Genomic DNA, 18,475 nt, shown 5'->3' on the forward strand with positions numbered 1-18,475 from the left:
GAATACAGAGACCAACCATTTCTGGTCTGAACGTAAGAATATAAAAATATGAACTAAATTCTAACTAAACTAACTTTCGATTAATCAACAAGTGTCTACTTGAAGATTGGCCGTATATTAACAGAAAGGTCGTATGTATTACAGAGTACTGTTAACACTACGATACGTTTAAAATTATCAAGAGGATTAAACCTCTGGCCTTGAAGGCAACCAGCAACCGAGTAAAACTGCTATGGCAAGCGGCCTGCTCCTAATCACTCCTTCCTCTCTCTTGCTTGGCAAAAAGCCACAACTTAAGTACTTGGCGTTCGCAAGACAAATTTGCATAAATAAGTTAAAGCTTTTAATTCTGGCCGGAAGTAGAAAATAAGAAGTGATAGTAAAGATTTAAAATAAAATAAACGTTAGTAAAACTTAAGATCCTTACAAGTTTACAGTGTAGTTTAATGTATTACTATAATTTTTATTGTAACAAAACAGGATCAACAAAAATGCAAAATTCCTGTATTTGCAATACATTTAAATCCATAACTGGAACACAGAAGATAGATAATTATCTATACTTTCCGAAATCCGGATGTCTCAGTTAGTCAGGTTATTTTTTGTACTTATATAAAATTAAAATTATAAGATTAAAATGCAGATTATTTCTTATGAATGTCTGTCATATTTTCAAAAGTGCATTGGTTAAAAAAACGTTCTTTCTGATAAGTTATAAGATAAAATATAACATTCCATATAATTTGAATGCAATATTTCAGTAATGTTATAAAGAACATTGAGAGATAAGACTAAAGAAGCATTTTTTTGTTCGCATGATAATAGATAATTTTTTCAAATGGTTTTATTTAAAATAGCTGAATTAATAAACACTGAAAAGATTCGTTCTAGGAATTTCAGAATATTTATTTTAAATAACAGTTATAAACGCAAATTCCATACATGTTGCCTCATTTACCTCTCTTCGCAATCTGGAATTCGTCTCCTTGACCAACCTCTCCTGAAACAAAACATTATACGAATATCTGGAGTCAGTGCTTGTCCCTTAGGGCATGAAAGCGCTACAGTTTCTCCATATAAATATAAATCTTTCTTAGGTAATGCTATAAGTGAAGAATTTGCTTTCAAGGTCAGACGGCATGGACGATTACCTACGGAAATAAACCAGTAAAATATGTAGTTACTTAATTAACGGAATCATGGTTAACACACATACAGAGAGAGACATTTAGTTACGTAACATGAAATTGCGAAAGTTAGGTTATTGAAACAGAGCAACGTTGTAAAAACATATACAGTCAAAAGTCGTTAATTCGGACACCCATAATCCGGAATGTTCGATAATCCGGACCTCAAAGCTAAAAACTTTCTGCGCATGCGCCGCGTTGGCACATGCGCACAGGCATTTTGCGCGTGCGCGTAAGACCTTGACTACTGCGCATATGCGTGTGCGCAAGTGCAGAATACGTTTTCGCCTGCGCGTTTAATGTATAACGGACGGTGTAAGCTAAAATTATCTAATTATCTATTTCAGTTAATGCTAATGATTGCGTTGTTCCTTAATCTTCGAATTAGATCCCGCTTATTATTTTTTGCAGACTGTAAGAGCAATTTTATAAAAGTAAACTTGAACTTTCGATTATGTCAAATAGAATTTCCGATGCTGGAACTTCCAAAGGATCTACAAAACGAAAGTATGTTTCGATGTCCAACAAACAAAAAGTGGAATTGCTGCAAAAAATGGATAAAGACATGAAGAATGTGACAGAGAGGTTAGTGAAAACGAAAAAATTTCGATTGACAAGTTAGTCGGTATTCTCGGCACAGCAATTAACGGGACTTGAACAGCGGAACTTTGTAACTGAACAAGAAATTATGTCTTTTTATAGAATTAAAGAGAAAGTATTATCACATAAAATGAAGCAACTTAAACAACTTACATTGAGAGAAATGTTTAATAAAGTAAACAAATAAATATTAAGCTTTTTTTTTTTGTAAATTTTGATACCCTTTAGATCATAATTGTTCTTTATTTCATAAATTACGGTTTCATATTTTTAATTCTGCATGCCATCTTACGAGATTTAAACTGATGATCTATAATCCGGAAAAATCGATAATCCGGAATCGCCGAAGTCCCGACGAGTCCGGATTAACGACTTTTGACTGTATTTATTTATAAAATAATAGAATTTGAACATGATTATTGTCTGTTTCATCTATTATGTAGTGTTTTATATTTATCGTCTTATTTATATTCTTTGCTTCTGTTGTCGCTAACTGGATGCAAATTAATTAATGCACATTAGAACAGAGGTCTGGAAGTTAGGAGAGAATTTTGACAGCGACCGCAGACCTCCTACGAATTATATACGTCCAATTCTTAGATTTACATGAAATGGCTTTGACCTTTTGCTTTAATCTGTTTGCTCGCGTCTTTAAAGAACCTGAGCCAAAGACTGAAGTAGGAATACGGAGGGAGAAGATTTTGCCCTTTTTAAAAAGTTAGCTTTGAAACACCCCTCAAAAGTATATAATTTCATTTCTTTTAACGGTGGCAAAATATACCTATAATTAGAAAATACAAATTAAATCCACTGAATTACACATTATGCTGTGTAAAGGTTGCATAATAATATGCTATTACTGATATATTAAAAAAAGTGAACTCAATTGGTTTAAAGCTAAAAGAATAATTAAGGATACTTTTCTTTTTTTGAAGTTTTCCTTTTGGAGAATTTAATTTCTTCTCCGTTTTCCATGGTCTGAACGACCATGAAAATCCATTAACTTTCTCTGCAGATGGTACTTGTATCCATTCATTACTCAACTACTCTTAGTTACTTCTTGAGCAGTTAAATGCCGATTTCAGTGCTTGGAATACCTTTAGACTCACATATTGCCTTGGTTTTTGCTCTGATCATAAGTTTTGATAGTTAAGCAATACGATTTTGAGAATGCATAAAAGATAAATATAGCTACATTAAAATGCTGCATGCAGTTTCCTATAGACAGCAGCAATAATACTACCAAAATATAATCCTGTAGCTTTATAAATGTAATTTTCTTCACGCCTCGTTATCTTTGCTAAAATTTTAGGAAGCGAAAGGAAATGTAAAAACCAGAAACTTATATTTGTAAATTATGAAATAACTATGAACTGTAGTACGAAAAACACTAGTGCATTTTCATTCCGAGATAGTTCCCTGTGAGTTTCTACATATATTTGTAAATGGCTAAACATGCCTCCTCAAGAAAATGGTCGATACTTCTAGCATCTGCAATGAAAAAGGCTTTTCTCAGGTATACGCAAGCAAAGATATCATTCATAGTCTTTTAAACCATTCTGAATCTGCGCATCAATTTGTAACGTTTTGTTATGGTTAATCTCACCCATCCAATGGGAATTATGTACATTAGTTGAGTAATTATGTTCCATAAGTTGTGCTGATTCAATTTCTTTTGACGCGTATTCCCGAAAATCTACTGATCCAAACGAAGTTCGAAGTTTAAAGGATAAACAAATCGCATTAAAAACAGTTCAAATCAACAAACAAAACAGTTAAAATTGCATTCAAAACAAAAACTCAGGATTATTTCAGAAAGTGAATCGCTAGATTAGTTAAATGGTTTTCCCCAGAACCGAGAGAACCGTATTATTTCCGTACGTTCATCAATTTTCGCACGGAAGATAAACTGGTTTCGCTTCTCTGAATCTCCAGTTTAACTCGAAGAGTAGAATATTTCGGATATACACTCTTTTGCAAAAAAAACGAAGCACTAAGAAGGACTTTTGCGATCGTAACGAAATTTGGTAGGCAAAAACATTTTGATAGAACATGCAAATGATCTAAGTTTCAAGACAAATGAACAAGAATTGCGATCATAGAGCGTATTTCTAGTGCGCAATTCGCAAAGTATAAAACCAGTAAAAGAGGCAGAAAATGTATCTTTATTTTGTTGCTGCCATTGTTCCGTAAGTATTCCGTAAAGAATCAACTAAAGATGCCATTACGACGATATCGAAGACCTTACAGACAAGTAAACAACTTCACGAACGTGGTCGCATTGTAGGGTTGCGTGAAGCTGGGTGGTCATACCGAGCAATAGGCCGCCACATGCAGCGTACAGACACTGCTGTGCAAAGATGTTGGTAGCAATGGTTGCTACAAGGAAATTGCTGACAAAATGCGGGCTCTGAAAAGGCAAGGAGCACAAATGCGAAGCAAGATAGGATGATCGTTCTCCAGGTCCGAACCGCCCCAACGGTATCATTGTCGACTATTCAACGCACTACAGCCACGTCTATAACTCCCGTGGTACCATCCACCATCTCACGGCGCTTGCTTGTCTGAGGAGGGGTTACGCTCACAAAGGCCTTTAAGACGTTTGTCTTTGACCCCACAACCTCGGCGAAGTCTTCTGGAGTGACGTCGCAGCCGATCATGATGGCTGCCATCAGACTGACCTCGTATAGCGTTCAGCGATGAATCCCGCTTCACTCTTGAAGCAGATGACCACCGTGTTCGTGTCTGGAGAGGACGTGGCCAGCGGTCCCAATCAGCCTTTGTTTTACAAAGGCACACAGCCATAACCCCTGGTGTGATGGTGTGGGGCGCTGTTTGGTTTGACAGCAGGTCATGTCTAGTCATCCTCCGCATATCTTTAACAGCTCAACAATATGTTGATACCATCCTGCGGCCGGTTGCATTATCCTTCATGGTACGTTATCCTGGGGCCATTTTCCAACAAGATAATGCCACTCCACATACCGCTCGCATATCTCTGGACTGTCTCCGTGCGGTCGAGACTCTTCCTTGGCCAGCAAGATCACCAGACCTTTCACCAATCGAACATGTCTGAGACATGGTAGGTCGCCAGATTCGGACACCACAAAATATCGAAGATCTGGAGCGACAACTGATGAATGCCTGGCAGAATGTGTCGCAGGATGACATTAGAAACCTCTACTATTCCTTGCCTCGACGAATTCAAGCATGCATTGCTGCAAGGGGCGGTTCTACCAACTATTAATTTGAACACTCAATGGGTGATTGCGAGCCGTGAACAGGTACTATGACCTTGATTTTTAAATCATTTTATTATCTGTGTATGAGCTATACACATATTCAATTTCATCAAAAACAACCACTTCCTTTATGGTGGGTTTTTTTTTTTTTTTTTTTTTTTTTTTTTTTTTTTTTTTTTTTTTTTTCAAAAGAGTGTATTTAACTTCATCTACATAAAAGTCCATTTTGTTTCGTTTGCAAATTAGACAAAATATGTTCAGAATTAAGATACGCTGTCTTTACGAGAGCACAAAACTAAAACTTAAGTAATGGCAATAGAATAATAGACAACAAGCACTCGGAGAGGTAGTGTTTCAGACTGTAACAAAATATTAAATTTTATCATAGACCTAATCAATAAACTAGAAAATTTAGTTACAGAATTTTTCAGATGATTTTCTTTACGTGTGTGAAAGATTATTCGGGATTAAATTGAAATAAACTAAGCTTAACTTATAATTTTCGAAACTAAATCATGAAACTGCAGTTTAAAACAAAAAGTATCCGCAAATAATACTTATATAACCGTTCATAATCAATATAAAGAACAAGACAACCATAAACGTTTAAGAACGTTTCGTTTGGAGAAACTTATTTTGATTGCAGTTAACCTGATACAGTTTTAAATTGATTTGTTAGTCCAAAGGGATTTGAATCCCGAAGGACTATTAGTTTCGTTTTGGCATTTTGCGCCGGACGGATAAATGTCGGTTCACTTTTCAAACTGTTGCCATAAAATGTTAGAGTCCTGCATTATATTTGAAGAAATTAAATAATGAAAATTTGCGTAAATGTATGTATATTTCTCACATTGTCATAAAATAACGGTACATAGAGTCATCGAATTTTGAATAACGTAATCCTCCAACGAATATGAGCATGTGGAAGACCAAATTTGAAATTTGAAATTTGTTTTATGATCGATTTCACATTTTTTAAAACTTTGACGAATTTTTGATTAACAAACTCAAGGATTTCAAAGCGAGCAATGGCAACGTTGTGCAGAGAAAACATTTTTATCTCCAGCGCGTGAGTCTCTGTATCGGAAATTCTAAAGATATGCTCGTTTTAAAACTATTTTGCGATATTGCTGTTGCACTGGATCTTATGGTTTAAGTGCGAGGAACATGACATTTAATAAAGAAAGGTAACACACAAAATGTTAAAAAACGCCCCTTTGGACGTAATTTAAAATCTGAAACATTTCAGATTTTTTTTTTTTTTTTCATTATTTTTTTCTTCCTTTTTTCTTTAGTTATCTGAATTACTTTTATCACTCTAATAATATGCAAAGGTAAACAATATAAAAGAACTCGCAGTGACGACACGACAGCATGGATAGTAGCTGGATGCTACGTTTACCAACTGTGCCACTACACATGTGCTGAAATGTTGACTGATGTATGACGATAAACTTAGCCTCTGGGAGTTTTTGGGATCTCTTCAGTAAATGGAGTTCAATTCAGTGTTTCGATGATTAGTCTTCGATGAGAGTTAAGCTATTCATCGCTTAAGCGTAAGAAGCTTGCAGAATTTTAAATTATACAAATTGCCAACCAATAAATATTTTAATGATTGAGCTTTTTTCTACGCTTATTTAGTTCGAGTTACCTTTAGTACTAGAGCTAAATCGAAAGAAATAACTAATATAATAAGGGAAATTTTCCATTATTTGTAGTGTTATGTACAATTAAAGATTCGACAAAGGATGAAAAACCTTTTTTCCTTTAAAAGCCTCATTATATATTAACCAAATTGTCATATTTAACATTTCATGGTAATAAAAAAAGATTGCATTCAAGAAATTTTAATCAGATGTATTTCAAAATGCAGCTTATCATGTAAAGAACAAATTAGCAACCAACTGCAAATCATGGACGCGATGTAATTAGGCTAAAGACAAACAATAAATGCCGATATGTATTCCATTTGCTCAGGTTTCGGGAATTTTCGTAGCTATGATTTCTATTATAAATATACTTCAAAATAAAAAAAAGTTAAAGATATTTAGTTTTTTTGTTCTTTATTTTGCTATATAACTATTCTCAAAATATTTCTTCAAATCTAATAGATTGATAGGCTAAACAGTCACAGAAATTTTAAAAAAAAATCATAAATCTATGTAGCCGCTAGGTGGAATGGGTTGTTACACCTTTTAGGCTGAACAACTAACTACCATTCTAGAATTGCAAGAAAATTGCGGCATGAGTATAACAGAAACCAAAGTAGTTGCTATGACTTACTAATGTTTTTATTTGCGGCCTTAAATCAAGTAGGTTTACTCACTTGAATCTTTTTCGCACGTTGGCATTTCAAGCCATGTTCATTTTAAGATTAAAGTGAATTGACAAAAGGCGAATAGAATATACTAACGAAAGTGAAAGAATTTTAAAAGGCCACAAGAAATGGCATATAAGGTAGCATATTCTTCATCTTGGCGCTAGCTCTTTCAAGAGGAAATGCCCTTACATTTATTTGTCCTCCCAGCTTATTCTAAAACCAGAATTATATTTAGCTTTATCCACCGAGTCCTATAAAATATATTATATGGCTTTTATTTCCGCAATCATTTGTTTTAGACATAAATTCCAATTGCAAAAATGCTTTCATATACGCAAAGATTCCCATTTTCGTATTTTTAAATTTGGAATAAAGGTTAATTTCCTTTAAAATACGAAATTAACGTTTTATATGTTCTACTGGTCCTTATACTTAAATTTAGGATAATTTGTACTAGTTTTAAAAATAAAATTTAAACTATTTCACTACGACAACAATTGACCCAGATATTTAACTTCAAAATGTGCGATACTTGAATATGCTTTGAGGCATCGGTTGGGAAAGACATTAGAATAACTTGAGGTTGATTTCCCCCCTTAATATTATTCGGTGACATTGTTTTGTGATTTACTAGTATCTTTATTAATAATGCTGTCAGATTTCTACGCTGAAAGAATTTTCACACAAGTAATTTATGAATTTTCGAAAACTAATAATATTATTACTTTAGAATCATAATCATCGTAAAAACTCATCAAGTACAAAAATGTTTAATTTTTAATTAATGGAAATAATAATACGAGTTGGCTACGTACCAACACTGAAGCCTACCGGTGTTTTCTACAGTGTCAGTTCTGTAAGACTCTGTGAAGAAGATATCCATTCTGAACTTATATCGACCAATATTTTTCACATTAATCTGCGCAGAAAATGCCCTTTCATCAGAAAACTTTTCCTTAGCGATATTTTATTTCTAGTTACCTACAAATTCAAATATTTCGCTTTTCGATTGACCTTACGGCCTCGAACTATGATTGTTGTTTTTAATTCCAAATGTCTAGGCCATTTTTTACAGTACAGGGATCAAACTTTTCTATGTTTGATTTTTTGTAACAAGTTCAAACTTTTCCTGAATAGGGACTCAAAGAACATTTAAAATGTTGAATTTCGTATTTCATATCAATTTTTTCTTATATTTAAAATTAAAAATACTTAAATATTTTCGTCATTAATTTCGTACTTAAATATTTCGTCATTGGATTTATATGTCTAACGGTTGACCAACGGTAGCGAAAATAAAGAAACATTGTGGATATAGTGCATGAGAATTTCAGATGGCAATAACATAAATGCTGCAACTCACAAGACTGAAAATGTTGATCAAAAGGGATTAAAATGAGCGAAAAATAATTAGTTCTTAGCAATTTTAACAGGGGTATCTAATCAGTAAAAGTATCAACAAAACTTACAACGAACTGGAGGAACTATCCACGTTCCATTGCAAATGGCCATATTCCTATAACTGGTTATATGCATCATCCTCTCATCATTACGAGCACAAGTCAGTTCAAGACTCGTTCCATATGGTACAGTTTCAGGCTGCCGCTCTTCCGTTTTCAGCATTACTCCTTCCGGAAGTCGAGAGAAAAGAGTTTCCATGAAACATGGTTCTCCTGAAGATACAGATTAAAAATATGACATTCGTTAATTTTGAATTAGAACCCTTAATTTGAATACAGAAGAACCCGGCTTATAAGGCACCTTCGGTTATAACAAACAAACCTTTCTGTGCTGTATAATTTCCTATGAACTAGACGTTATTTTATACTAATACAGTGACTCTCCAAAGGTATGAAAAGGGGATATAACGAATTGTACGGACGTTTTCGACTGAAACTTTTTTTTAAATATTTTTTCTTATGCAAGTTTAAATTATTAACGTTAAAGTTTTATTTATGCAAGTTTAAATCATTAACGTTAAAGATCTTCCACGCTTAGAATGTTAGGATTCATATTCCGTTCGTAAAGGAAAATAGATTTACGTTGCTTTTCATGTATCTCCATTCCCACTTTTCTCTGCGTTCTAAATAAAGGATCTGCAAGATTTATATTCTAGACAATTTTAGGAGTATAATTTTAGCACAATAAGTATATTTTAAGACACCATTCGCTGTTACTGACCATTGAACCAAAGAAGATGAATCTGTTCTTTGATTAAATTCAAATTGTTTGATGTTATGATGGAAATTTCGAAATTTACGCTATTCAGTTAAAGAGGAAGTAGTGAATCATATTAGCTTGGGACTGTGCAGTTGGTTCATCTCAAAGGGAATGAAAGTTTGAACGTTATCCTTTTTTTGTTTGTTTGTTTGAATGTAAATGCTTTACAAGTCATAGCCTTCGAATAAGGGTTTTGCGTTTGTTAGGTCCGTACGGTTTATGTTAATTTTTCTAACAGTTAATCTTTAGTTAAAAGTTACTTTCTTATATTCCTGAATTTCAACTTTCAACTTCCGGTCAGAACGTATTTTTACAATCGCATTTGAATGCAAACGAGGAGAAGTATTTAACTGTGAAGTTCTACTGACTTCGTTAGAGAGCCATTGATTCTGACTAGCGCGTGTTCTCCTTTTTAGGCTACTTTCTCTCTTAAGCTAGTATTATTAACGCTCGGCCGTACTTTAGGCCCTTGATAGCTTCGCCGTTATTTAGATTTAAAGGGCGAACTCTGTTAGAATCTTGATAACTTCGGCTATATCTTTTTAGTTAGATTAGTTCTTAGTTTCCTGAGTTCAAGCCCCAGTAGAGGCTTTATTGTAACTCCAAGAAAGGAGTCATCTGTTAAACTTTATTTGGAATATAATTTAATCCTGCTCACGTTTTGTTCTCTGTCTCAGGAACTCAATTCGCTTATCAGTTCTTAAGGTTCCTCAACTTTAGCTATAGATTAAAACACTTAAGAATCTTACAGGTATTTTGCCAGGACATAGGATATTCTTTATAAATGCTATTAAATATTTTTTTTTTTGAAAACATGGGTAAAATATTCCTGTGATCTGTATCATGCCAGCAGAAAATTATAGATTATTTTCTGCCCAGAAGTTAAGTTAAAGATAAATCCGCCAATATTTTTAGTTATTCTTTCTTGGCGTTTCTACATTGTTATGGATAAAAAAAATAAACGGAAGAAAGGATCAAAACAATGAAATTTATGCTAAATATTTCATCATTAAAATTATTATAGTGAAATTTAACTCTTTCGCATCGAGAGAGGGCAAAATCTCAATTCCCCAAACATCGAAAACGCCCGTATCTAAGAATTTCTCTTGGAATGCTTTTCCTTCCCCCATGACAAGTTGAATACTACAGCGCCAACAATAGCCTTACTTAAGTAAAGCGAGAACTTCTTTCGACGCTTGGACACTGTGTGAAGTTCCCCCTTGGGACGGGATTGCAACTTCGGGCATCAAAAGCTAAACACTGACAGTAAACAAAGGAAACAAGGAAGCTACTTTTAGTAGCTTCAAAAGAATGATTGACAAGTGATTTAACAACACCTGAAAGCAATGAGTAATGCAGTAACGTGATGGGGGAATGCACTGGGTAGGAAATTATTCAGGCGTTTCGGGCGTCCAGCCGATGTCTGAATGTTTGGGCGTTTAGGGCGACTTCGATGCGAAAGAGTTAATAAGAATTACCAACAAATTTAACGACTATGCGTAATAATAATTAAATTTAAGCTTAATATAATTTTTTTAAAATTAGATTTACTATTAACTTCTTTTAGTAATAATTACTTTTTTGTGTTTGATATAACACTCAATTTTTACATATTTCTGTGAGATACTCTTTTCTTATCGGATCGGATATCGCAAACAAACTTCAGGTTGCTGGACGTAGTTCGTTATACGGAGTTCGACTGCAAAATGAAATCAACTTACTATTTCAAAACTAAAAAGGCAAAATCAGGCAAGGCTCGTTAAGCAGTAGGAAAAAAAAACATTTATCTGAAAAGGAACGTTATTTGGAATCATTGAAAATGCCTTTTGTGGTAAATAAAAGAAAAAAAATTAAATTAAATTAAATTATGAATGATTATCCTAATTAAATATTAAAATTTATTTTCAAGTGTTTATGTGAAAGAATAGCACACGGCATAAAGATCATACTATTAACAGCAAAATATCTTGAAATTTATATTGGATTTATGGAATAAATAATGATAATTATGTATTCAAAATATCTGATTTCACAAACATTTTTAATCTTTTAATATTTTTACCTGAATAAAAACCTGTTCTTCTAATCAAGTAGTAAACTCATCGAAAAATCTTTTATGATTGCGGTTGTCTGAGGGAATTTTGTCGCACTCACATTTGGATGATCCATCATCTCTGCACTTCCTTCCATAATCAAGAATATTGTAAAAACCTAGCGACATAGTTCGCAAATGTCCAGCATTATCGAAATCCAGGAAAGGATTTCTAGAACGAATGTATAAGGGAGTGTTCGAACTTCTAGTAACGAACTCGAAGCGGGTCGTTTCGACGCCGACGGTTCGACGCCAACGGTTCGACGCCAACGGTTCGACGCCAACGTTTCGACGCCGGGGCAGTTCGACGCCGTACGTTTCGACGCAAAGGCAATTCGACGCCATAATTTTATTTCGTATTTTTATTTATTTTTAGAATAAATATGAAGTAATATAAATAAGTAATATGACTGATTTTTATTTATTGAATTAGCGATTGTTTTATTTGCATGCATATTTGAAATAAATATATGTGTGTATATGTGTGAAAGTGTTCTAGATTTTTGTTTCTGTCCCAGATTAGTGAGAAACCCCGTCGCCAACGTCAAGGCCGCGGACATGTGGGAGGTTTTTTTTTTATTTATTTATTTAACAAAACAGCATCAAAAAGGCAAAATACACAAATGGTAAATAAACATATGGTTACAAAGTAGTTATATTATATTGCAGACAAATATAATTACAGATGAATAAGATTGCAGATAAATAAGATTGCACATAAATAAGATTAGAGATAAATAAGATTACATCACAGAACTGTTATTATACTAATCCATTGCAAAATTATGCGCCACACCTTTCAGGTATTCCATTATTTCTCGATTTTCAAAATCTTCAACTATTACTTTAATTCTCATATCAGCTCGCAGATACCTATTCCGCTTGTGCGGCGGTTCATCTCCACGTACAAATTGTTCGTAACATTGATCAATTGATTTTTGAACACGCCTGAGACCATCTATGAATTCCCATAATGTGGGGTGTGAAACACCAAATGATGATGACACCAAATTTATTTGAATGATGATGCAAACTTATTCTAAAAATAAATAAAAATACAAAAAATATGGCGTCTAACAAAAGCAAAAAAAGTATGGCGTCGAACTGAGCTCGCGTCGAAACGAATTGAACGTTGTGTCGAATTGACCACGCGTCGAAACGCTGGCGTCGAACCGTTGGCGTCGAACTGACCTGTACCGAACGAACTAGAACATTTCTACTAAATATTAACGTACACAGGAAATACCAGCTATTATTTTCGAATACATCATGCCCGGTTTGTGATTTAATTAACGACTTTTCTTCGTAAATTAAGAGATTATTTCTATTTCTGTGTTCCAGTAAATTTCTTATCTTCACCGATCACTTTTCATTTTCATCAATCTATTTTGGATGTCAATAAAAGACGACTGAATGAAGAGAAGTTAGTATACAAGTACTTAAACAATTGACAGCGTGGAATGAGGAATTGTATTGCTTTGTTTCGCTTACGAATTTTTGTTGAAAAAAAGAAATTTGACGCCAAATTTGTCAAAATTTAGCTCGAGAACTCAAATACATTTGCGGGTATTTGGTTAATCGGATAACAGGGAGTTCTCCACTATTTCTCAATTCATCTTCCTGCTTAGATGTAGCATAAAAAAACTCAATAATCTGAAATTTGAATTGATTTACATAACAAACACTTACTGCGGTTTCGCTCCATACACTTGGGGTACTGGGTCGAACGAAAAGGCTGACAGTTTGTGCAAGTCATTTCTCTGGGACCTCTCAGACGGTAATATTCTGCTTCCTTGCAGAAAAATTTTACAGTGCAGTTGAACTTTACTTTATCTCCATTATGTAATTTTATATATTCGCAATAAGCTACCAAATGCTCATTTGGGCTATTGTATTCGCAGTAGCAAAGTTTATTATCGGGGTTCATGCCGTTCTCATTTATTGTACCCTCTGTACTGGAACGAATTGATGGCTGAGTTGTCCTAGCCTTGTTCCCTTCTTCTTCAAAGAGTTCCGTGAGAGCTGTTAAAAATATGAACATAATATTCGTTAATATACTTGTTATATTATAAATGACTACATTTCATTTGTTATGTTATCACTGTAGCTGTGTCTTTTGGTAATTAAATTATTCGCGTTATTTTCTCCTCTTGATTTTCGGGCGATAAAGTGAAAAAAAAAGAGGGGAGAACTACCCTAAGACTTCGATCGATGTACAACCGTATTTATCATTGCACTGCGGTTCATTTACAGTTGATCGAGAGAATATACAAGTATTGAATGAGAAAAAGAATAGCTGAGTATAGATGAAAGCAGCAAGAGATTGGCAAAATCACTTAGGAAAGTTTTTAATCATAGCATTGTAAAGAGGGATTCAAGTAAAATCGAAGAGTCTAAGAAATAGTATAAATCTACGAAACTATCTTTACACAACACAGAAACGAAGTTGGTCAAATTTCTTGGCAGCATTGGGTATTTCATGAACAGTTCAGAGAGAGTGACGAATGTTTTATTGTAAGAACAGTAGACAGAACTGAGATTCGTAATTCTGCAAGAATGACTAAAGCAACTTTGGCGCGATCTCCGCTAACTTTCATGGTCGACAGGATAATACGTAATTATCCAAAAAGCTACTGAAGTCTACTTCATACAAAATTTAAAATGCATTTTACTACCTAACGTGGATCATAAGAGATTTCCTTTCCACATCATACATTTTACACTTTGTTTTATTTTTATTTCAGCTTGTAAATATATTGAGGAGAGAACAACTTTGAAGAGACTGCAATTAAAAGACAAAATGAATTAAAATAGTCAGTGGTTAGAAGGAGAAGCTCTTTTAGGTCTTCCTTTTTAGTAAGAAACTTGCCAACTGGAAGATGCAACAATATTATTTTATTTATTTATTTTTATGAAAGGACAATTTTTATAAAATGATTAAAATGCTACATAAAATGATTAAAGACAAATAATGGAAATTTAAGCACATTAAAAATTTTAAAAAGATTAAATAGAAGTATAACAACTTGAATACTCTCATCTATTCAAATTCGCCTCAGAAAGTAATATAAATCAGGTTAATATATAAAACAGGTTAATAAAATTAATTATAACATTATATCACATCTAATCATCAATGATTAATTTTAAAAAATCTGATATGTACACCACATGAATTCCTTGCACGGAATTAAATTATACGCATTTTTTCTTTTAAACTTATTGGATTTAATTAAATCTACTTCGTAGATAGCGGATAAACCACAATAGAATAAATGCACTCTTTAAAATTCACTTTATTTCTTTACCATAGAGAAACTCTGGTGCTAGCATCCCTTAACAACGTTACATTTCGTCCATATTATAACTCAGAATGCATAAAAAGTTATATCATCTGAAAAATTATCTAATCATTGCCACATGTTCTATTCAAATACTATAATCAATCTAAATGATGTGTAAAAGAAATTAAAAAAAAAGAAACTGTTTTCCATAGACGATTCAGTATTTCTCATTTATTAATTCAGTTCTCACTTCTCGACAAGGCAAAAATACATAAAAACTCAAAATATCTATATTAAAAATTAAAGTAAATCTGAAACACTTATTTCCTCGAAAAAATTCCAGAATGGATTAAGCACGATTAAATTCGCAATAAGAAAAGAATGCGTTATCTTTGTTGTTGCGAAGCTTAGTTTCTCTAGATAGGCAACAATCCGCTTTTTTGCCAAGTTTAAAATGTAAACAAACATGTCCACCATCGCAAAATTCATTAGGCTTAGCTGCGCTTATAAATTGTTGATAACCCCAAAAATATTGAATGCAGATTTCCTAAAGGCATAAAAACTTTAACGGGAAGATAAGAACAATATAATTCAATCAATTTTAAAGCAAAAATTGCACAACTTACAAACATATAAGAATAAAGAAACTGAGCCCAGCCGAGTAACATAGTGGATATATAGATACATATATTTATATACGTTTGGTGCGGCCGATTGCAACCAAAATACGAGGTGCACATCTACATGTTATGGCAGTCCTACATACAAAATTTCAACGTTCTGAAGCTACTCGTTTTTGAGTTATGCAAGATACGTACATGCGTACGTACGCAGAGACGCCACGAAAAATTCTCTTTAGAATTCATTTTAAATCGGTTTTATAATTTTTTTGGGGGAAAAAAAGAGTCCTTTATTCTGTTCTTACTTGCTGATGTCACGCAAAGACATAATTAAATTGCGTTGGATAGCGGTCAAAATGGATATTTTCGTTGAAATATGATACCCGAAATGTTTCGCGATTACAATACTTCCTTTTTACTTCATGCAAGGAAGTAAAAACAGCATGAAGCTTATAAGCGTTTAACAATCAAATGATGCTTAAAAGGGAAAACTTTAGATGATGAGCATAACTATAAACAGTTAAATGATGTTCAGTAGCACATGAACTCGTGAAATGGCGCTAGGAAACAGCAGAATGAGGTGTTTTCTATTATACATGCCAAAAAGAAAAACATTCCTGGATTCGACAGATTTGCGTTCGCAAACTGCTATGCAAGAGCATATAAAATTATAAATTTAATACGGGAAATGCTGTAAAACGCATAGGAAATGCTGTAAAATTATAAATTTTATAAAACACTTTCCTTTGAAATCCAGCCTTATTCCAGTGCATTATATAAAGATATGGGCGATGAACTTGAGCATCTTCTTTTAGAATGCAGAATGGGATAGTTATTCAGCGTAAACAGTCTCTCAAAGACGTTCTTCCAACCATTTCATAATCAGTCTGACACACTTAACAGGCATTTAGTACATGGCCACAGTACACTTATATCTGGTGATAAATATCGGCAGGTTTCGCGTTTCTTGCTCTGAAGAACCGGATGAATGACTGTATTTTCGAGCTAAATGGGTAGCTCCATTTTGTTAAACATTTTATTCATATACTTATTACCGTTCATTAAGTATCTGGTACCCAAAGCTGTGTCTGATTTAGTACTCTGAAAGCTTCTCAATGTCTAAAAGTGTTATCCTCTAACAATGAAGCATAGAACAATGAATAATGGGGAGTTTATTTCGCTAAATTTTTATTTTCCTAGGTAAAGGCTTGGGAACCAGTACTTCGAAGTTATTCTTGTTCATTCTTGCTTGAAAAAAAAAGAAAAAGAGAGAGGGAGAATAAACCATGAAAATATTTTGTAAAATGTAGAAGGTCAGGTGTTCCTTTCCTTCTTCTGCCATCACATTCTTTCTAGAATAGTATTCTTTCCATTTCACCTTGCCTTCGGGGGAGCGTATGCGCCCACTTTGAAGAAGCAGTGAGACCTCTCTAGCAGTGAGCGCCCCTATTGGGACAGGACTCCTTTTAGGGAACTATGTTTTGCGTAGCTAGTAGTCAGTTTTCCTTGGTTCCTGCTTGGGAATAAGGTAAAACTTGTGCTAACGTTGTTGAGATTGGATACACATCTGACCTGCTAAATTGTAAAGTTTCACAGGATGGCAACTTTCATGAATTTCCTTACAAAGCTGATTGCCGTGAGCCACGTACCAGGAGATGGAATTGAGCGTGGAATATAAAAGGCGAGAGGACTAGGCTACATGTTTGGTGCTAGCCGGACTACCGAGATTATTGCGGAACATTAAATAGTTCTTCGACGCCACTGGAAGATTTCCTGGAACTGATGTTCTACATGTTGGAAGTAATTAAGGTTCTTGCTACAGTCTTGGAGAACTGTAGTGCTTGGCCGAACATATGAATAAGTTTATTTTACTTTTTCTTTTCTTTCTGTTGTAGAAAGGAGAACACAGACTTCTTTATTAACTTCTAAATGGATACATATCTATAAAAGAATAAAGTTTTCTTTTCGATCTAAAACAACAACAAAAAAAGGGGGCGAGGTATTTTACTGGACCTTGCTTTTACTTTTTAATCATAATTAAATTCTTTACTTATATTAATGTGTGCTGATTGCATTATTCTGAGCTCTATAAAAACAGTGTGTTATGGAAGATTCTTAGGTATTTTTTGTTGTGTATAATTATTGCGTGTTATTTTACTGTGCATAATGTATTCTTAGTTATTATATTATTTTACTGCGATTAATGAATTTGTATTGTTCTGATTTAAAATTAATCTATAATATGTAATACTGTTAAACTTTGCGGCAAAGCTCCTTTAAGTTTTCCAGAATATGTGTTACAGTTAAAAGGGCGCGGGTGTATTTCCGTTTCTCACGAGTCGGCTTCTTTGGAGATTAGAAGTCACTGTCCAGCTCAATTTTCCTCTTTTCGCGGGGGTTGAAAACACGTGTTTTGCTCGTTCAGAGGCGAATAGTTCTAAGGGGCGGCGATATTTTTGACATATCTGGATTTCTGAGAATTTCAGAGGCTATTTATTACATTTTTCCCTAGTTGGCTAGAGGAAGTCGAAGTTTCCTTAAGATTGGTTAAATTTTTAATTTTAGTGTTGTTTGAGCCAATAGGGATTTTGAGGCGTTTTTTGGTGAGTGTAAACCGAGTTTTCTTAAGCCGTTGCACGGAAGCAGGGGGATTAGATTTTAGACTGAAAGAGACCTTTCAGCAGATTTTTTTGGAGCCTTAGCGGGTTTGCTTCTTTGACGGCGGACCCTTCGGGGCCGGCCGCGGTCAGTGAGGTGCTGGGATGGAGCGGAGGAAAAACGCGGCGGTTCTTCGGGGGTCGACCGCGGTTTACAGTTAAGCTGTTTAATTCCGAAATTCTGGTTACGGAATTCCGAAATTCTGTCCGAAGGAGTGCGGGAGCTCGTCGTGTCGACGGCGGCAATTCCTGT

General features: G+C 34.1%; 1 protein-coding gene across 2 annotated transcripts in view; it reads right to left on the reverse strand.

Annotated features, from left to right (window-relative positions):
• Positions 1 to 885: 885 nt before the first annotated feature.
• LOC118202761 (complement component receptor 1-like protein) overlaps positions 886 to 18,475 on the reverse strand; it is a 102,580-nt gene continuing 84,990 nt past the window's right edge. For both annotated transcript variants that reach the window (XM_085818221.1, XM_035374957.2), the window contains 3 exons: positions 13,351 to 13,683; positions 8,819 to 9,022; positions 886 to 1,151 (listed from right to left, as the gene is read on the reverse strand). In XM_085818221.1, the coding sequence (XP_085674347.1) occupies positions 955 to 1,151; positions 8,819 to 9,022; positions 13,351 to 13,683 (734 nt within the window). In that variant the 3' untranslated portion in view covers positions 886 to 954. The remainder of the gene's footprint in view (positions 1,152 to 8,818; positions 9,023 to 13,350; positions 13,684 to 18,475) is intronic.

The sequence above is a fragment of the Stegodyphus dumicola genome, chromosome 6 (genome assembly GCF_044657685.1).
Source record: "Stegodyphus dumicola isolate Sdum_Otavi_A_Nest chromosome 6, ASM4465768v1".
Classification (NCBI taxonomy): domain Eukaryota; kingdom Metazoa; phylum Arthropoda; class Arachnida; order Araneae; family Eresidae; genus Stegodyphus; species Stegodyphus dumicola.